Source organism: Hevea brasiliensis, chromosome 13 (assembly GCF_030052815.1).
Source record: "Hevea brasiliensis isolate MT/VB/25A 57/8 chromosome 13, ASM3005281v1, whole genome shotgun sequence".
Taxonomy (NCBI): Eukaryota; Viridiplantae; Streptophyta; class Magnoliopsida; order Malpighiales; family Euphorbiaceae; genus Hevea; species Hevea brasiliensis.
This window is the reverse complement of record NC_079505.1, coordinates 16,553,181-16,574,895: the sequence shown is the minus strand read 5'-3', so window position 1 is coordinate 16,574,895 and position 21,715 is coordinate 16,553,181. Positions and strand designations below refer to the sequence as shown.

Below are 21,715 nucleotides of genomic sequence, written 5' to 3'. Positions count from 1 at the left end.
CTTGAAAACTTCTTTCTGTGCAGCGCCAATTACCTTCATTTGATTGTCATCAACAGGGCCTCCAAAGCACAAGAGGACCAACAAGGATAATGAGCTCCATTGATCTCTCCTTCCTTCTGCTAGCGACTCTTTATTCCATATTAATTGGGTTCTTGGATTAAAGCATGCATGCAAGAGCCAGACTGGTAATTGATTTTTTTTTCCATTTTATTTAATTACCTTCAGAAAATGTATTATTTGAGAAAATGTTTTAATTACCCTTAAAGAGATGCATGCAATGCAAAAAATCAATGAATCAAAATTCAATAAGGCTTCTGAAATTGCAATGCTTCAACACAGTCAACAAAATGTTTAAAATCAAATGCTACACATCACACTTTTACAAATCAATCTCAAACAAGAAATTATTACAGAATCGGTAGTCTTGTCTTCTAATGAAATAAATAGACTAATGCCCTTTTAAAGACTGAACAAAAATCACCGAAAATTAAAAGCAGAACCTGAGAAGTAAGCTATTGCTTGTCCACACTATGTATACGAACCCTCGTATTATGACAGAGGTACTAGTTTCTACATTGGTTAGATATTTACATAATACAGGTAATAAAGTTAGGGCATTCATCTATCTACAGCTGGGGCATATCAATACAGCGCAAGTTCACTCAAATGCTATTGACATGAAAGTGTCATCGTCCAAAAGTGAATCATAAAGTTCTTCATTAGCATACCTCATTTCATTGGGACTGCTCAGAACCATATCACATTCCTGAAAGAAAATGGGCGAAAGGTTGTCACCAATCTATTAGAATTTGAGTAACCCATTCATTAGACTTTAGGGCTATATATATATATATATATATATATCAAGAAATGTTTTATTAATAGCTGAACTGAGTGAATTATTTGAAACTATAAAATGCGACATTTACATGCACATATAAGCATCAAAACCAAGATGGGAAGAATGTGGGGAAAAGAAAATTCTAAAGGCATTTACAAGGACTTGAATAATTCAAATATTCATTTCACAGCCCTACATATGCAAACAGCAGTGTAGAAAAATACCAAGATGAGACAAAACCCTAGCATAAGTTTTAAGCTGCATACTTTGTGATATCTGTACACAATTCTAAAACATGAAATAACAAGGCTGGTTTGACAGTAAATGTTTCGTCATAAGGGATGGGGCATTCTATATCAGTACACAATTCTAAAACATGTAGTAACATGGCTTTGAGATAAAAATTAGAAGATGCAATGCACAGAATGTTAAACAGTGATCTCTCAATACAGAGTGAGCTATCGTGTAAAAGCATTTATAACATATTCGATGTTACTCTGGGAAAAGTAGATTGCATTAGTTAGCAAACTAAATCCAAAAAGTTTGAAAAACTTTAGTAAATCAAAATAAAACAAACATATATATCACATAGATAAACAGCTAGTTTGCCTGCTTAAATAGATAGATAAGTATACCGGAGTTTCCTGGAGGTTTTCAAAATAAGTCAGCAGCCTTCTGTATTGAGCTTGTCCTTCCTCACAATGATACATGGATTTCACCCTGGTTAGTGCTTTTTGCTGCCTCTCCTCATTTTGCTTCCTTCCTTCCTTCAGAAAATCATAATCGTCCTCTTCTTGAGGCACGCATTGCATATTGGAATCCTTAGTAAGTGCATCTCGGCGGAATCCCCGCAGACCACTTCCTTTACGTCTCCAACGCAAAATAACCTTCTCCAAAATTCCAACTGACCAGATTATTGTTCTATATTGCTTCCTTACCTGGTGTCCCCTCACATGGGCCTTCATATGATGAAGTCAAAAGTCAGAAAAAAATACACTAAACACAATACAATAACCCAGCAACTAAAAGAGCTAAACGAGGGATTCTTTTTTATTAATTTGATGCAGCATTGACTAATCTTATAACAAGTAAATGTAGCACTTCAAATGTCCAAATCATATAAGAAAGCATACATCCACTGTTGATTAGCAGCCAGCTGGAAACCACATAGCCAACCAACTCTAAGACTCTATCATCCATAATGACAATCTATGTTCTTAAAGAAGAAACTTAGACAAATTATACGCTCACTCCATTGTCTTCAACAATGTTTTATCTTAACTGATAATAAAATAAGCCACTTTTCAAGTAGAACCAACAGACTGAACAGAGGCAATATGGAATTACTGCTCAGACAATTTCTTAAGTGAGACGAAATAAATCCTGAAGCTGAAAAAAAAAAAAAAGAAGCAAAAACAAACCTGTATCTTAACAATTCTTTGCCGAATTATCAGGAATTCTTTTCTCTTTTTCCAACCACGGAACTTCTTCTGGATTTGAATAGCTGCAGCATTGACTTGTCCATCAGAATGCATAGGCTTGTGTGTCTTGGCGGCTATAAGTGCAAGAGCACGATCATCCAACGTGTTGAAATCATCATCACCATACTCAGTTAACTGTTTCCGCTGGAATGATTGCATCCTGAATACTTGATGTAAACGATCAGCTGCTTGTGTAGCATTACGAATGGCAGTCAGTGAATCCTTCAGTGACAGCACATTAGGCACATCGCCATCATTCACAGGAGTCGCCATCCGTTCTGCAATTGTTTGCACAGCCATCATTCCTGAAATGTCTGGTGCACCACCTTCCTTAGGATCATTTAGTGTAAGCAATTGTAGGTAGCTCGTCAAAGATGATTCTGCAAGGAAGCCAGAGATTCCTTTGTGTCCATTGCCTGAAGCAAGGTCTGCCGGAGTTCTACCCAAAGGAAATTCTGGAGATGGATCTGTCAATACCCGAGTATCTGCACCCAATGAGACAAGGGCAGCAACTGTCTGCTCTCTGCATTTTACAAATTTTTAATCAACAACTATTAGTATTGCCATTTGTCATACATTATATAGCATCTGATACAAATTTGTTTTAACATGACCCAGGAAGTTGTGTTTGCCTTGATATGTTTTGTGCTAGCTATTAAATATTTGCAAGAAATGTGTCGGAATAAGAAAAAAGCAAATCAATAGGCAGCTTCAACCTTGCAGAGCTTATAAAGATAAGTAGAAAAGAGAGTTTCAGTATTTTTCCCTACAGATAATTAGCAAAGGGATCCTAGTCAGCACCCACATGTTTAGGAGAACAGAGAAAAAGAGGTTATCTGTCCATCAAATTCCCCTATACAACTTAAAATATGCAATGATATGAACTCATCTTTCTAATACATGCAAATACAAGAATGCATTCAACAGAACTTCCTAATTGGGACCCTTCTGTTTGAAATGCACCTAAATTCAGAAATAAGGTTCTAGGCCAATGAACAAATAATCAAAGTTGCTTTTCAAATGCAGTGCAAGTGAAGCCCTGTTCTAACAAATGTTAGAAAAATCTGGTTCTTGCCTGCCATAGAATGCAGCCCAATGAAGGGCTGTCCATCCATTCACATCACGGAAATTGATAGAGACTCCAGCAGTCAAGGTTGGCTTTATAGCCCAGTCATAGTCAAGAGCAGCTGCTAAATGTAGCACGCCTTGCCCATCATCATCCAAGACACTAGGCCCTTTGCCATTTTCAGCTACCATATGAAGAAGCCATGAATACAACTTCTCTTGCATTGCCTTCTTAAGAACCTGCCATTTTATTTCATCTTGGGACAGATGTCTCTCTGAGGTTCGTTCCGCAATTTGGCAACCTTCATCTTCCTCCCTCAATAAAATGATCTCACTGACCAATTTCTGTTTCCCTCTAGCACCATCAAAGAGATGATCTGGAGGACTGGAAGCTCTTACAAACAGTAACCTCTCAAGTCGCAGATGCAGAAGCATTTTGTTGGTAGTAGCACCATAAACATCTTTGACATCTACATCTCGAGTAGAACCCACCTGATAATCAAATTCTCGCACTTCACTACAAGCCAACCTGTTGGAACATGTAACATAAAAAGGAACTCTTGCAACATTGTGAGGCGGAGCATAGCAACAAAGAATCCCATCTGCCAAAACCTCAGCAGGTACTTCAACTTCCCCAAACATGCAAGACCAATTACATTTTGCCATCTCTTGCTGACTCCTCAAAAATGTTCCAATAATATGAACCTGTTTTACAGAAGAAAATGAGAAGCAAGAAATTTTTCATCTTCCTTATACTACCATATAGAATTTAAAGACATTAAGGTCTGTTTACTTGTGGAAAACAATTTTCTGCTTTCCATTTACCACTAAGAAAACTACAATTTTCACTTTCTATGGAAAACATAGAAAACGCGTTCACCGGTAAGTAATAGAAAACAATTTTCTGATTTAAAAAAATTATAAAAATTATTCATATCTTTTATAATTAAAAAAATCATTCCAAAAAAAATTTTAAACTTATTTAATTTTTAAAATTTTTACAAAAAAAAATTCTAAAAAATATTTTAAAACTTATTTTATTTTTAAAATTTTTTAATATGCATAATTCATTTATTTTATAATAATATGATTAACTTTTTATCATTATAAATAAATATTTTTCTAAATAATTATTCAATTTTAGAAATTAAAAAGTTATAGCATAATTTTGGTTGTAAAAAAATAATAGTTTTTCATTTGGAAAACAGTATCTTTGTTGTAAAGGAAAGCAATGGAAAAACTTAAAATTATTTTTCAAATCTTATTTAAATTTTGGAAAACTAGTTTTCTAGGTCTCCATTTGGAAAACTGGCATATATGAACACAAAACTCTGTTTTTCAGTTTTCTTAGAAAGCTTTTCCATAGAATTACCCTAGTTTTCCACAAGGGAACAGGCCCTAAGTAGTAAATTCCAAAAATCATGAATTAGCAGGAAGAGCAAAGTAACACAAATAAATAAGACTACAAGGCACATAGGCATTAAACGTGCAAGGTATGGATGCACATCTTTGAGAGGTGAGAACGAGACATACGAAATAAAATTTGCTAGAGAATTCAAAATTCACATTGTTATGGAAAGTCAATCATTATATTATTTCTGTGTATATTCTGTATTCTGTATTCCTATTTAGGATTTCTTATTTAGGATTTCTTCCTAATTAGTATAACACAATTATAGGAATCAATTGTATATAAATACCCATGTACAGATTAATTGAAATCAATGAGAATCATCTCTTTCTACATCTCTTTCTACATGGTATCAGAGCAGGCCATCTAGGGTGACTATTTGTTCTCACCACCCAGCTCAGGAGAGACCTTGGCCGCCGACCGGCCGTTTCGATTCCGATCAACATTGCCAGCGTCGCCTCAATCCCCTCATTCCACCACTGTGTCTTTGTTCGATCCAAGACACCATTAAAGGACTTCGAGGTTTGGCTCTCGATCCTATTTCGTATTTACTTGATTTGTGATTTTGGATTATTTTGTTGTCACAAGACTTTGGATTAGCGTTTTGGTTAGTTTCTTTGTCTCAACAAATGGCGGACAATAAGAATGTTATTTCGATGTGATTCGATGATGACTAAGATCACGGAACACAAACTTAATGGTTCAAATTACCGGAGTGGAGTAAGATCATAGGGTCTATTTGCGTAGCATTGATAAGGATGATCACCTTACTAAAGATCCACCTATCGATGATACACAACAAACTTGGCTAAGGAGGACGCGGTTGTTTTTGCAGCGAACTCGATTCACGGTGAGGTAATTAGTTTAATTAATCACTGTGAATTTGTTAAAGAATTGATGGATTACTTAGATTTTCTCAGATTCGTAAAGCGAATATCTCCCGTATTTATGATGTTTGTAAGGCATTCTACCGTGCTGAGAAAGAGAATAAGTCTCTCACGACTTATTTTATGGATTTTAAACGGGTATATGAGGAACTTAATGTATTGTTGCCTTTTAGTTACGATGTGAAAGTTCAGAGCCCAACGAGCAATCGTTATGAGTTTTCTGCAGCCTTCCTTGAGTATGAGATCGCTAAATCTCGATTCTTTCCAGCTCGAGATTTCCTCTTTGCATGAAACATTCACACGGGTCCTTACGTGCAGAGTACCCAATCTTCACACCGCAAGAGTGCTCTTATTAGCCGTAATTCAAATGGACAACAGGTAATAGAAGAGGAAGTAGAGGAGGAATTACAGCAATGTAATCAGCGTAATGGAGAGGCTAGTTCTAATCAGACTCAAGAGGAGTCATTTGTTATTATTGTCATGAGCACAGCCATACAAAATATAATTGTCCATGACTTCAGAGGAAAAATCGCGATCAGATGGCAAATATGGCGTGAGGATTCTACAGATCTTCCTCTGAGAAAACTGCTTTGGTATCTGCAGAAGATTTTGCACGCTTTTCCCAAAGATCGTGCATCTCTAAAGCCTACTTCCCTATCATGCGATCACGAGTCGAGTAAATCCACTACATGCCTTGTGTCTTCCTCATCCAAATGGGTTATTGATTCGGTGCAACAGATCACATGACGTAATTCTAGTCTTCTATCCGCTTTCCCTAATCCCACTTCCTCATCATACTTTAGCCGATGGTTCTACTTCTTGTGTCATGGGTTCGAATCGCGAATCCAACTTCGTCAATTTCTTTGTCATCTGCTTTGTGTCTACCAAATTTCTCTTTTAATCTACTTTCGTTAGTAAACTTACTCGTACCTTAAATTGTTCTATTTCCTTTTTCGATCGGTGTTTGTTTCGTGATCTTACGACGAAGCAGTTATTGGTAGAGGACGTGAGTCGTGGTCTCTACATTCGGAAAATCATGTACCGGTCGCTTGTTTGCTCCGATCGTAACATCTCTTGAAGCTCATTGTAGATTGGGTCATCCTTCTTTGTCTACCATGAAGAAGTTGTGTCCTCGATTTGATCTTTATCAAGACTAGAATGTGAGTCGTGTCGGTTGCAAAACATCATCGTTTGCCTTCGTGTCTAGAATCAATAAACGCTTCATCCCCTTTTGAGTTAGTTCATTCGATGTTTGGGGTCCTTGTTACTGTACTTCTAAACTGGATTTCGTTATTTTGTTACTTTTGTTGATGATTACTCTCGTGTTACTTGGTTATATTTAATGAAGAATCGTTCTGAGTTGTTTTCTATCTTTTGTGCCTTTTGTAATGAAATCAAAACTCAATTTAATATTTACATGCATATTAAGAAGTGACAATGCTAAAGAATATTTTTCAAAGACAATTTCATCTTACATGACACAAAATGGCATTCTTCATCGTCTTCCTGTGTGGATACCCCATCCCAAAATGGCGTGGCGAAAGAAAAATCGCATCTTCTTGAGGTAACTCGTGCTCTTCTTTTTGGATGAAAGTTCCTAAACACTTTTGGCGGATGCGCTTACGGCATGTTTTTTGATCAATCGTATACCGTCTTCTGTCTTTAATGGGAATATTCCTTATACCGCTTTGTTCCCTACAAAATCTTTGTTTCCTGTTGAACCCCGTATTTTTGGTTGTACTTGTTTTGTACGTGATGTTCGTCCGCAGGTTACTAAATTGGATCCAAAGTCTTTCAAATGTGTCTTCCTTGGGTACTCCTGATTCAAAAAGGGTACCTGCTTTCTCTCCTACTCTTAATCGTTATCTTGTTTACGCAGATGTCACATTTTTGAGTCCACTCCATTTTTTCTCAATCATCTGTGTATGAGAGTCGGGGAGGAGGATGATATCTTAATATATCGCCCAATCAATGTCTAGTCCTCTCTCACACTGCTTTCTTCGTCTCTAGACCTACTCGGCCTCCCGTTGTTCATGTTTATTCCAGAGATTGAGATTACCGACTCGAGATCCTCCACTAGCTACTTCGTTGGGAGATCCTGCACTCACACCGATCATGATCGATCTAGATTTACCCATTGCTCTTCATAAAAGTAAACGTTCATGTACTTACCCTATCTCTTCTTTTGTTTCTTATAATCAATTGTCTTATTGTTCTCGGTGTTTTGTTACTTCTTTAGACTCTGTTCCTATCCCTAATACCGTTGGTGAGGCACTGTCTCATCCCGGGTGTGTGCTATGAAAGAAGAAATGGAGGCTTTAGATGCTAATGGTACATGGGAACATGCCTTTGCCCATCGGTAAGAAAGCTATTGGTTGCAAATGGGTATTTACAGTAAAGGTAAATCCTGATGGTTCTGTGGCTAGGTTAAAAGTACGCCTTGTAGCAAAAGGATATGCTCATACATATGGGTTTGATTACTCTGACACAATTTCTCCTGTAGCTAAACTTACTGCATTCGCTTGTTTATCTCTTTAGCACTACATATGATTGGCCCTGCACCAATTGGATATCAAGAATGCTTTCCTTCATGGTGATCTTCAGAGGAGGTGTATATGGAGCAACCACCGGGTTTGTTGCTCGGGGAGTTGGGTAAAGTTTGTAGGCTTCTAAGTCTCTTTATGGCTTGAAACAAAGTCCTAGGGCCTGGTTTGGAAGATTCGTGAAACAAGACAGAATTTGGTATGCAAAAGAGTAAGTGTGATCACTCAAGATTTTATAAGCAACTGAGGTGGTCTAATTCTCCAGTAGTCTATGTGGATGACATTATCATCACCGGGAGTGACTCTGCAGTATTTCATCTCTTAAAACTTTTCTCAAACCCGTTTGGACCAAAGACTTGGGATTATTAAAGTATTTTTGGGTATTGAAGTTATGAGAAGTAAGAAGGGTATTTTCTTGTCTCAAAGAAAATATGTCATCGATCTATTGACAGAGACAGAAAATTAGGTGCTAAGCCTTGTAGTGCACCAATGACTCCAAATTTACAATCATAGCGGGGATAGTGAGTTGTTTGAAGATCCAGAGAGATACAGAGATTGGTAGAAAAATTGAACTACCTTCATCACACTCCCGACATTGCTTATGCCGTTAGTGTGGTAAGTCGCTTTATGTCTTCCCAACCGTTGCTCATTGGGAAGCCTTGGGACAAATCTTGTGCTATCCGAAGGAGCTCCAGGAAGAGGTTTGTTATATGGTAATCATGGGCATTTGAATGTTGAATGTTTTTCGATGCCGATCGGCCGGATCTAAGGTTGATAGGAGGTCAACTCTTGGATATTGCGTTTTTGTTGGAGGAAATTTGGTGTCTTGGAAAAGCAAGAAGCGAGTGTAGTTTCTCGATCTAGTGTGAATCCGAATCTGAGCCATTGCACAATCGGTATGTGAGGTAATGTGGATATTTCAATTACTAGATGAGACAGTTTTAAGACCCCAACTCGCGAAATTGTGGTGTGATAATCAAGTCGCTCTCCATATTGCTTCTAATCCGGTATTTCATGAGCGGACCAAACATATTGAGATTGATTGTCACTTTGTTCGTGAAAAGATTCAACAATGATCATCTCAACAAGACATATCAAACCGGAGAGCTTAGGAGATATTTTCACAAAAGCTCTGAATGGAGCTAGGATTGACTACATTTGTAACAAGTTGGGCATGATTAACATCTATGCTCCAACTTGAGGGGGAGTGTTATGGAAAGTCAATCATTATATTATTTCTGTGTATATTCTGTATTCTGTATTCCTATTTAGGATTTCTTATTTAGGATTTCTTCCTAATTAGTATAACACAATTATAGGAATCAATTGTATATAAATACCCATGTACAGATTAATTAAAATCAATGAGAATCATCTCTTTCTACATCTCTTTCTACACACATCATACATTCATAAGGAAAAAAAATATCTGCAGTTAAGAGTTAAAGCTTTCCCTTGGATTCAACAAGAATGTGCTATGTGTGTAGGATATCTTGTGGAATAATTAATGCTAGAATTATCAGAATATGGCAAGGCATAACAGCTCAAAAAATATAGAGGAAGACAAAAACATTAGAATGCATATTTAATATCAACACCTATCTATTTAAGAGTGCAAGATAACAATAATCAAGGTTTCTCAGAAATCAATTGGAAAAAAGAAGGGAAGGAAAAAAAAAAAGGAAATAAGTGAACAAAAAAACAAAGGATCAGAGAGAGACAGGATGGGAGAAAAAGGGGGAAAACAGAGGACCAAGAAAGAGAAAAGAGACTAGAAAAAAGAAAAGTTAAAAAACGAAGGGCCCTAGTTGAAGAATAAAGGAGAATGAAGCAAGAGAGAAAGTGAATAGACTGGTTAGAAGGGACTATGGAACCCCTGAAAATTATTGCCTAGACTGGGCCAATGGTATTTTCAGCATTTTGTATTTGATTCAAAAACGTGCTACAATAAAACATAAGTTTTAGAATACAGTTCAAAAAGCTACAAGGCATTGGTTTGGCTCCATATGCGAGGACGCATACCTGGTCTAGGAAAAAAATAATCCATAGTAGAACCCCGCCCTATTTGGAGCACTGTTTTCTTCTGTTCTTTCTTTTTGGCAGAATTCTCCTTTTTTCTTATTTTTTCATGGGCGTTATTTTAATTGAAAATACCATAACACTTGTCCAGTACTTGTCTTTGTTCTTTTTCTTGTTAATTTCAACTTAATTAGATTGGTTTTATGTTTACGGTACACCACAAAATAATATTCAGCCCTGTATCAATAGTTTAGAATAAATAACAACAAATAGCAGGACAAAAAAAAATGGTCGTAGCCAAAATATAAGAGCAAGGGAGATTATCCGGTGCACCGAATGAAAATGCACCCTCACTAACATACTACATGGGATCCACTTCCCATATTTCAAGGAGAATTCATATTTTTATGAGTTACAGAGCACTGCACCGGGTGTATTCTAGAATTAGCCACAAAGCACATGCCTAGGCAATAAGACATGTGACACGGTTAGGTTGCCCACTGGCCTGTCAAGCCCTGAGTCTGAGACACATCAGGGATGTTCCTTTAACAATATGGGTTAGCACACTTGAGAAAAGCAAGGGGACTGGCAAATAATGCACTCAAATAGGGGAAAGAGTAATATATACAATGATACACAATAAAATAGAAAGGGAGTTTCATGTGCTCTAGTGACAAAAAATATTAGAGCATAGTGTGGTTTTTCAATCACCAAAAAAAATAGCAGGGTTTGAAAAACAGCTTGTGAATTGGGCATAAAATCCATCATAGTAGTCACAGATCCATGTTAGTGGCTAAGTTGCCAAGAAGTACAACAAGAAATTAATTAACATAAATGTAATAAAGATTCATGGCAAATGCAAAAGTGCCACTTTAACAATTAAAGGAAAATAAAGAATGCAAATTCATGAAAACCACAAACAATTGCCTGACTGAAGCTTAACATAAAGCTCCTTTCCAAATAAGAAACAGATATCAAATTACCTCTGTTTTTGAGTCAGCATATGCCCACTTTGGTGAAAAATCAACAATGCTGAAAAGTTGGTCTTGCGAAAGAGAGGGGCTCAATGATTCTTCATCAACCACATTTCCACATTCAACAGTACTCCATGAAAGACCAGACGTCGACCTCATATGCAAATCATCCACCTCTCCAAGTTCTTTAGTAACCCACCGAGAAAAGCTGTCAACTTTTTTCAAGCTCTCTTCCCCATCTAATAATGGCGGTTTAGCAACGAAAGCATATTTAATATTTTCTCCCACAGACATTTCGTTATCAGATTTTGTGTGCATTTCAGATTGTGGTTCTGCATTTGTGAGCTGCATTTGAAGGTGGTTCTGCACAACTTCTTCATTGTGCTGAACAGGACCAGAGAAAAATTCCTCAAACGTATTTTGTAGATCCACATTATGAGATCTTTGATCAAACAACCTGGGATCCAAATTATATGCCAACTCCAAATCTAGTGTTTGGTCAATAGGGCCTTCCGGCAAGTCCAAGGAACTGTTCTCGAAAGGAATCTGGATAAACCACTTAAACTATAGCATTAGCATGATACACAGGAAATAAAACCTCCAGAATTTATGTAAAAAATTAATTAGCACACTAGGAACTCAAGGGATACAAACACAAATATAATACAATTCAGTGCATAACTACTTAGTTTATCAGGAAATTTTACTTCACATCCAATGAACATGCAGTATTTGTTTTTCGTAAACAGCCATCTCAAACTTTTTCTTTGTTAGTATGTAGTGTTAAGTTGGCAGCTCATATTTTCGAAGGATCATACAATAAAAGCTCTAGGCAGAAGGAGGGTTTCACAGAGAACCCTCCAGTTAAGTTTGTGGTTTATATTTTTCCTCCCTCTCTCTCTCTCTCTCTCTCCCTCCCCCACCCTCACCCCTCCTCCCCCTCCCAAAAAAGCCAAAACACATCCCCATCCATAAAAAATAAATAGAACAAAAATCACAAAGTAAAAAATGAATGTTCTAGAAACCAGTTATTAATATTTTCATGTAAAGTTGTCAGTAGATACACAGCAAGACAATTGTAGCTGCAGGAAGTAACATGTGTGCTTTGCACATATAGGTGTTTGTGATTCAGCATTTCTGGAGAACACAAACTAGAAACTGAAAAGGAATGCTTTACAATCTCAGTTGTTAACCTTTTCACCCAAATTCAATAAATATAGTACAAAAAGAAATGGCAGACACATTAATAAGTTTGTTAAAATAGGATTGTGTATATCTGTAAACTAGGGGATTAACTCAATCCCTATAATCAAGGGATTCCTTGATTATGCATATCTTCCTTTATAGGATCCTGTAATTGTATATAAATATACAATACATGGCTTGAGAAGATTATCAAGCTATAATTCCACAAAATTCTCTTTTTCTTCTCCCTATTATCACAGAGTTAAATACCTGCCAATGTGATTCCATTAGCAAAGAACCACCATGCTCATCTTTGGCAGCAATGCCACTAGTTAAAATCTCACTGAAAATCTCATTCCTTCCAATGCCAGTAGGATTAGATTGAATGGAACTCATTGATAAATTAGAAGGAGCACTTTTGTTTCCCATTGTATATTGTTCCAAGATCTCCTCCCAGGATGCCAAGCTCTCAGACTCAGTAATGCAAGTACCACCATTAGTTCCAGTTCCATCTTCATGAACATATGAGATTGGACCTACTACAGGAATTGATGACTGACCTTCATGAATATCTGTAAAGGGTTTCAGGAATATCATCAAGTTAAAATATAAATGATACTAGTGGATATAAATTATGCAAAAAAATAAAAATAAAAATCTTACCTGAACCATGATGCAGAAAATTAGAGCTCAACACACCACTATTTATTTTGTCTATCACAGGACTACTCTGCATTTGTGGTGACTCAAGAAATATGTGGCGTCCAGAATTTGATTGCTGACTATCCGCTGCATTTATTGCACAAAAATCGCAACTAGGATTTATATCATATTGAATAGTGAATAAGTGTATTATGGAGCATAGAAATTTAAATTTTCAACGCCATGCTAATTGCTAGGCGTGGATAGAGTGTGTTAAAAAGAGCCATTGATAAAAGCACTGAAGAGGTTGCCAGCCATAAACAGTAAATAAAACACTAAAAAGAAAGGTTTTCCACAAAAATTACAACAGGGAAATAATACAAAGATAGTCTACAACCAGATAAGTAAAATATGGAATCAACACCCAAACTCCAAGGAGTTTCTGAACTTATCACTCCCTCCAAGCAATCCCCAAAATGACCAAAAAAGATAGCATCCTATATCTTACACTTAAATCTATATTGAGTCATCTGAGCACTGCACTAAAAGTTTAAATTAAAAAAAAAATAAAAAAAAAATAAAAAGAAGGATGAATATCAAACAAATAATGCTCAGAAAATACCTGAATCAGCATCTTCACAGTAGGATGCAAGAGTGCTAGTTGGGCTTGTTGAATCTGTATTTCCTGAAGGCTCTTTGTTATGACTTGCAACTAAGCTATTTGAAGGGCTGCTATTTGTCCTGTTACCCTGATGGAAAACATGTTTTAAATGGCTGTTATTTTAGAGCACTAGAACTAAATCAACCTGAACTTAGTTGCATGTACTACTTAAAAACTCTCCCAAAACCATGTCTCAATTTCAAACAAGAAACTAGTATAATTAAGAACAAGTAGAGTGTACTACCTTAACTTCCAAGTAGTGAACAAAAACTATGTGCATCAGTTCCCTGCAGCAGTCAACAAACAAACAGGTATCAAACAAAAAAACAATGAATAAAACAACAAACACAAAACAGGATCTATAATGATTTCAAAGACAAAAATTAGCAAATTTTATTCAGAAAAACAAATATTATGAGTATCAAATAAGCAATTAAAGAACTTTTTCTAAAAAATTAAAGGTGAGAACTTCGAACTTTCAGAGAACATGAGGAATAAGTGTATTAGAAACAGTAGAAAACAAATGAAATATTTGGAAAGGAATTTCTAATGCATTGCAAATTTGCAATATGAAGGCCCAATCCTTAAAACTCCCCCATTTGTGTACAAAAATTTATTAATAGACATAGGACCAAAAGAAGCCTATGGCACCAATACCCACTTACGGTTGAATAACATTTCCTCTATCACACAGAAAAGATCCATTTTTCCCCATTGTAATTAACATTTTCACTATTATTCTTTCAGAATGAAAGAATCCAGGGAATTAAATATAAAATAAAGGATATAGGAAGTACTGCTTGATCATTCTGTCCAACTTAGTCTCAGGAAATATGTTTTTTTACATTATGCAAAATATGCTTTTAGATAATTTAAACAATACCATTGATAGCCCTTTCTTTATGATTTCTTTTTTAGGTTGCCCCTCATATGGACAATTTCAATTTATTTAAAAACCAGTTATTCATTATTAATATTGACCAAATCATTAATGGATATAATATCAAAATATTGAATCCATTCAATTTACAACCTTGGCAAATAGAAAAAGATCTTGGGAAGATCAAAGAAAGAATATGTTCAACCCTCATAAAAATATTCTCCCAACCATTCCAACCCAATCTCCACTTCCCCACCCCACCCCAAAAAAAAAAAAAAAAAAAAAAAAGGCACATGGCAGTGATTTTGAGTGAACAAGGTCAAGACATCCTAACAAGTCAATTAAAAGGGTGTTTGGTTTAGCCATTAGAGACTAGGTGACAGCTTTTTGACCTCCAACAGCTAGGTACAGCAGGGTAAATAAATAACTAAATTATCAGTTAGTTGTTTCAGCCCCAAAAGCAATTGTTAGCTGCTTCAGTCCCCAACAGCAGCTAATTCTAAAAGTTCCATTTTGGGGTTTTTTCCTTTCAACTGGTAGTTGCTTAGACTTTATTTTTTATTTGGACTAAGATGACCATATTAAAAATCATTAATAACAAAATAACAATTTTTTCAAATTAATTTATATATGACCAACTTACTTTTTGCCATTAAAAATAATAAACAATTATTAATGTATTATAAGTAATGGTTGAAATAACTATAGTATTTGTTTTTATAGGTAAAAAAAATTATTACAACTATATACACGAAGCTAACGTTAAGTGTAATTTTCTTAATTATTTTATTATTATTATTATTTACTTTTTAAACAAAATAATATTTAAAAATAAACTATCAACACAAACAACAAGCATTTGCTTAAAGTAATAATAATTATAACTATATATATAATTATTTTATTATAACTATATATATAATTGCTGCAGTGAATAAACACCCTCATAGAAGTTTCCATCAAGAACTTTTTCATATTACACACCTCAAGGACTTCTACTCTTTATTGTGTTATAACCAAACTAATCAATTTTCGAATCTTAATGCTATGTTTTTTCTTTTCTTAGAAAAGCTTCCTACCAATTACAATTGTTCTAATCTTGATATATAGATACATGGTCATCTTTTTACCAAATGTCCAAAATCTCAGCAAGATAACAGCAAAAGCTTTCCCAATACAGCTGTATGTTGATTGCTTGTGAACAATCCTGAGTATAATACTATCTCCCAGCAATATTGTCCAAGTAGAATACTACGATAAGCTCCTTAATTTATTCCATCCATAAGATAAATCTTGATTTGGAGAAGATGCAAAACATGAAGTCACACCAATGCACAAAACAAATCTTAGACAATGCCTATAAATTCCAACTTTGCAACATGCAACCAAAAAGAGCAGAAAGTTCCAAAAATCCAATTCCGTTATGCACTCAAATGAGCCAGAATTATTTATTTTCAAAGTTGTCTAAGATATTACTTCAGGAATGGCACAAAATAGAAGAATCCCAGAGCATAAGTTTGACACTAAATTACTTGTGACTAAGTAATGATAGCATTTCTAAGGACAATAAGATGATTCCAACAGCCACCCAAGGAATCAATGGCAGTAAAATCAATTAAGAAATCAGTTCATACTTACTGTTCAAGCAACCAATAGCTGCGCCTTTGAAAGCTCTCATTCTCTTCTCCATGGGCATAATAGCAATGTAATACATCAACACTTCCAACCTAAACTTGCTTGAAGAATATCAAACTTTTGGAATTCTATGAACATCTTTTTATAAACAAATCTCCAATTAAAGAATAAGAGTTCACTAACACAGAAGAACAGCAAGATGCATAGTTGTTAAAGGCATGCCTGAGGCACAAGGTACAAGGTACAAGGCACAAGGTGATGCAGAATGGAAAGATGAAGATCCTAATACAATTTAGGGATTATATTCCATTTAAAACTAGAAAATTTAAAAGTTTTATTAGGTTTAAAATTTTACTAATAGGCTTATTATTATTTCGTAGTTATTTTTGTTTAATTTAGTATTCCTAATTAGGATTGAATTAGGGTTTTAAAATCCTAATTAGTTTGGGATTCCTAATTTTACTAATAGGCTTATCATTATTTCCTAGTTATTTTTGTTTAATTTAGTATTCCTACTTAGGATTGAATTAGGGTTTTAAAATCCTAATTAGTTTGGGATTCCTAATATTTCTAGGGGTTATACAAACGCTATAAATAGGTCTCTAGTTATTTTAATTATTTTCAGTTTTGTTATGACAATTTACTGATATTAATGTAAGTTTGAGAATTAGTTCTCTTTTTCCAAGGATTGGTCCTTGTTTGTTCTTTGTTGTTGTTCTTGGTTCTACATCACAAGGAGTGCAGCCCTTGGTGTCTCAAGGCTTAAACATTACAAGTAGGCAACCTTAATAAGGGCGCATACCTTAAGAAAGGCATAAGACGCGCACCTAGGCAAGCCTCTGCACTATTTAATTCTGCAAATTTTTTTAAATGTCATTTGATCTTGAATTCTCAACCATTTATCCAACTTTGTTAAGTGACCCTACCATGATGTCATTCACACCACATCAAATTAAAACAACATAAATAAATAAATAAATAAATAAGAAAGAAAGAAAGAAAGAAGTGACATTGCTTCAAATCAAATAACATCTGCTCTACATAAGGTGGTATAAAACATTTCAGGGTTTTCTGCAGCACTAAATCGGATCCTTTCCATCCAAATTCTAAAGATGCTGGAATCCAAAAGAATGCTCGCAATGCTAGAACAATAAAAAGCAAAAATGTCATACAAATCCACACCAAGTGCTTGGCCAAAGGAAAAGACAAAAGCATCATCTTCTAATTTGAGGGCAGCCAATGCTCCTTAATACATAGAAATGGGGAAGAGGAAAAGATTGATTTCGAAGAGTATAAAGACGATGAAGAAAAGAAGAGAACCTGAAAAGTCATGAATCTAAATTGGATGATGATGATGGAAGAGACTCTGTTACTCTTGATAATCAGTAGTTGTCTTACAATTGTTTTAGGGTTTATTGCTGTTTAGTGGCTTTGGAATGTGGGATTATACGACCTTTTAACATCTTTGGTTTTATTTTTAATTTGGATTTCAAAAACATCAATGCAAAAGTTATAAATGTTTTATGTTAATAATATGAATAGTTGCTTTATGTAGGATTAGGTGTCTTAATAGTCTTAATTCTCACCTCTCTAAGGTGAGATCCTTGTGCCTCAGCTCCAAGGCCCTTTTCTGCCTTAATGCACCTTAAGCCTTTACTTAAACATCAAAGCTGCTATATTAAATCAGTGTTGTAGAAGAGTAGTTCTAGATACACTTCGTTATGCAAGCATGCTTGAAACACAAATGAATGCCATCCATTTGAAAACTAACCTTCAGCTTCTCATGAGCTTCCTTCACTGTCTTTCCATCCTTTTTTTTCCTCCAATTATGTCCATCTTTTCTAAAGTACCTCAAAACTTTCCGATCAAAAAGAAAGAGAGAACCACCTAGCATGGTGAAGAAAGTGTAAGGCTATCATGTTTCTAAACATAAATCATCAAAATTCAAGCATAAAAAATAACAGCACATTAAACGATGGTAATTAACTAAACTTATAAATATGAGATATCAGCTTAAGAAAATCATATACACATTTTTTGGGTATGTGCATTGACATGCATGCATGTGACAAAATAAGACAAGGTTAACAAATGTATAAAATTAGTAAAAACCCAGAAAAAGTAGCAACAAATACTCAAAATACAAAAATAAATTGCCTAAATTAAAGGTTAACATGTATTCAGCTCAATGGTCTAAAATCCTTTGATAATAAACACGTACAGATTTTATAATATATACATGATAAAAGAAAAAAAGAGAGAGAGGTAGGCAACATAAACAACATAAGACCCTTAACGTCAATTATTTCACAGGCACATTGCACCAAAAGCAAAATCCAAATGATCATTTGTACCAAATCTAACAAAGTCAGCTTTTCAAAGATATATATATATATATATATATAATAGTGAGTAAATTAAAGCAAGTAACTAAATTAAAGCAAGTACATAAGCTATCAAAAACAAAAGTCCTCAAACAACTCCACATTTCAAAAACAAGGCCATGTAAATTCCAAAGTATTGGAGGTCGTGGTAGCAGATAATAGCCAAAATCCGAAGTAACATTTCATAAAGTAAGACAGGCATAATCCATTAAATAACCCCACACACAACAAAATGCCGAAAGAAAGAGCCACTACTTAAGACAAACAAGAGGTATTAAGCAGTAGATCCAATGATTAACTGCATAAAGTAACAATGCAGAAGTAACAAACTTGCAAGTGTTAGGTTTGCATTGTGTCAAACCTAACACACAATTACACATTCCATCAAATCTAAAAATTCAATAATTAATGATAACCAACCACCCTCCTCCCTTGCTATCCCAAACAAGACTCCAAGAACTAGAAAAACTCAAAGCAATCCTATGATCCAACAGTTTAATATTAGTTTAAATAATCATACTTGGTGGCCTGTTTGGAGGCTCTGATGCAATATGGAACTTTTGATAATTACGAAGAATTTCACAAATCTCAGCAGGCCTCAACCATCGGTGTTGGGCTTCTAAAAATAATTGTTGAATGTCTGCATACCCAAAAAAAATCCAAGTCAATCAATCGAAAATGCAATAGTACAAGCAATTAGAAGCAAAAATCAATAAGCAATATGTAAGACAAATCCATAAGAAAATGTTGAAACAATAATTCAAACAACATCGGTGAGAGACTTGTTGGAAATCCCATATTGAACAAATATGAAGTAAAAGGGCAATGAATAACCGGATGAGTTGCAACATTAAATTGGCTAATCATTTTGATGTGTAAAATAACTCAATTACTTATATAAGCCCAAATTTAAATGAATTGATACATAATTTGCCTGGCACTATTTCTAAATTTAATATGGTATCAAAACTCAGACTGGATTATGAGTTTCAACCGCCCATAAAGGCTAATTGGGCCCATATTGAGTTAAAATACCAACTAATTGTTAAATGACAATCATGTAGTTACACTTGAGGGGGGAGTGTTGGAAATTCCACATTGAAAAAATGTAAAGTAAAAGGGCAAAACATGAGTGGTTGAGTTGCAACATTAAATTGGCTAATCATTTTGATATGTGAAGCAACTCAATCACTTATGTAAGCCCACATTAAAATAAATTAATACATGATTAGCCAAGCACTCCCTCCAAATTTAACAAGACCAATCACATAACTTAAATTGTGTTTATGCATTAACTAGGCAAGAAGGTGAAGTGTATATCATTAAGTAAAAAATAGGATACAACAGATATAAAACTGTCCAAATCAACAAGCAACAATAAAGGCACATACTGAATAGTCTTCTAGAATGTGGAAGTGTGTAAATGTTAACTCCATCTTTCCCCCTTCCCCTCTGTGTATGTGTATGGTCTACTCTAATTGTCAATTGCTTAAAAGATCAAGGCCCACATATCACATTGCCAATCCATTTTTGTATCTAGGGTCCATTTTAAGGCTTATGACAAGTTAAATTGACTCTGGGAGACTTTAGTCCAGGGCACTTCAACATGGTAAAGAACTGAAGACGTCGTCTAAATTACCTCAATAATTAGAATAGCAAATAGTTCATGGTATGGATAACTAAACTAGATTCACAGCAAAATTTGCAAGATGGAAAACACAGTCGCTAAATCCCTGCATGTAGTTGCTACTTATGGGGGAAAAATTAAATTTCACCATCAGAGCTAATAAATGAACTTGACATTGTAACTAGAAATCACCAAGTGCCAGCAGTGAACCTGGTTGTGCCTTGGAAGATAGGTAAAATGATATATTTATGAACACAAACAACTAGCAGGGGCAAAACTAGGTTGGCACTGCTCCTCCACCCACCCAACAGAAAAAATTTCTATTGTTTCTTCAGTAACATTCCTTATTCCTCAATTTTACATTACCTTTTCACATTACCTCACCCCATCCACACGACCACCCGTCCCCCACCCCACCACCCCCCACAAGGGGAAGGGGGAAAAAAAAAAGGAAGCCCCAACCATCTGCTTGATTAAGTTCTGCGCCTGACAACTAGGAAAGGATAACCCGTCATACCAAAACAGTATAAACGTTCAACTTAAATTGGGAACTTGACCATGTTCAATTAAGGCAAGTGCACCTCATACACATAAATAAAGAATGGCCTTTCATCACTTGAGGTCAGCAGCTTAATTCTCTATCCGTTCATTGACTAATTAGATTTCTGAGGATAAGGCACAAAAATTTTACTTACTTAGGTGGGAAAGAAAAAAAAAATCATTTTTCTCATGGAAAATTCAAAAGCTGAAAACAGTTTCCAGGGAACCAAACATCGAAATGGAATCAAACAAAACCCCAACTTCGAAACTTCACAGCAAAAACCAAATGGATCTAAATCTACACGAAAAGGAAAAATAATAATAATAATAATAATAATAATAATAATAATAAATAATTAAACTAAACGAGAAAATGACATTCAACTTGAAACCTAACCTAATCGAGGACCCAGTCCATACGATCCGCGATCAGCCATGAGAAGATGGACCTAAGCAAGAGATTGACTGATCGATCTATCGAAACCAAAAACACGGAAGCTGAGATTTTAGAGCAAGAAGAATAGAGAGAGAGGGTTTTGAAGGAAGTGAAAATTCATTCTTCGAACAGAAGGTTTTATTTTCAAATATTTATATTATTTTATAATTATGATTTAATTAATTATTAATTAGTAATTAGTAATTACATTTTGTTTGAGTTCCTCTGGGGAAAGTGTGGACTTGGAAAGTGGAAACCGGAAGGAAAGTCTGATGAGATGTGATGGTCAAAGAAGTGGGGTCTCCAATCCTAGTTGGCCCAATTATATATGAACATCTGGAAGAGAGATATTTTTCATACGCGGTTTTTTCGCTTTTTAGAAATTAAAATTTAATCTTATTTTCTCTTTTTATTATTTTATAAAATTTAGTTGACGCGTACATTTTGGTGCACTTTTTTTCAAATTTACTGAAATTAATAATATTCAATTTACAAAAACAGTTA

The 21,715-nt window shown here is 35.0% G+C and overlaps 1 protein-coding gene across 1 annotated transcript; it reads right to left on the bottom strand.

Annotated features, from left to right (window-relative positions):
• Nucleotides 1-301: 301 nt before the first annotated feature.
• LOC110657424 (calmodulin-binding transcription activator 2) lies at nucleotides 302-21,352 on the bottom strand. Its single transcript, XM_058131894.1, has 13 exons — nucleotides 21,173-21,352; nucleotides 19,129-19,248; nucleotides 17,996-18,111; nucleotides 16,228-16,316; nucleotides 13,954-13,996; nucleotides 13,671-13,797; nucleotides 13,070-13,195; nucleotides 12,677-12,978; nucleotides 11,231-11,767; nucleotides 3,398-4,092; nucleotides 2,263-2,845; nucleotides 1,477-1,800; nucleotides 302-766 (listed from the first exon to the last, which is right to left on the bottom strand). Exons 1-13 carry the CDS (start codon nucleotides 21,210-21,212, stop codon nucleotides 659-661), a joined length of 3,210 nt encoding a protein of 1,069 aa, XP_057987877.1. The 5' UTR covers nucleotides 21,213-21,352; the 3' UTR covers nucleotides 302-658.
• Between the last annotated feature and the right edge of the window lie 363 nt (nucleotides 21,353-21,715).

Bases quoted from the DNA above. Each gene is read 5' to 3' on its own strand.
- LOC110657424 (XM_058131894.1), bottom strand. From the start codon at position 21,212: ATGGCTGATCGCGGATCGTATGGACTGGGTCCTCGATTAG. The intron at 16,317-17,995 runs GTTAGTTTTCAA...AAGCAAGTTTAG, and splicing joins AAGCTCATGAGAAGCTGAAG to GTTGGAAGTGTTGATGTATT. The intron at 12,979-13,069 runs GTAAGATTTTTA...AACCCTTTACAG, and splicing joins TTTTCTGCATCATGGTTCAG to ATATTCATGAAGGTCAGTCA.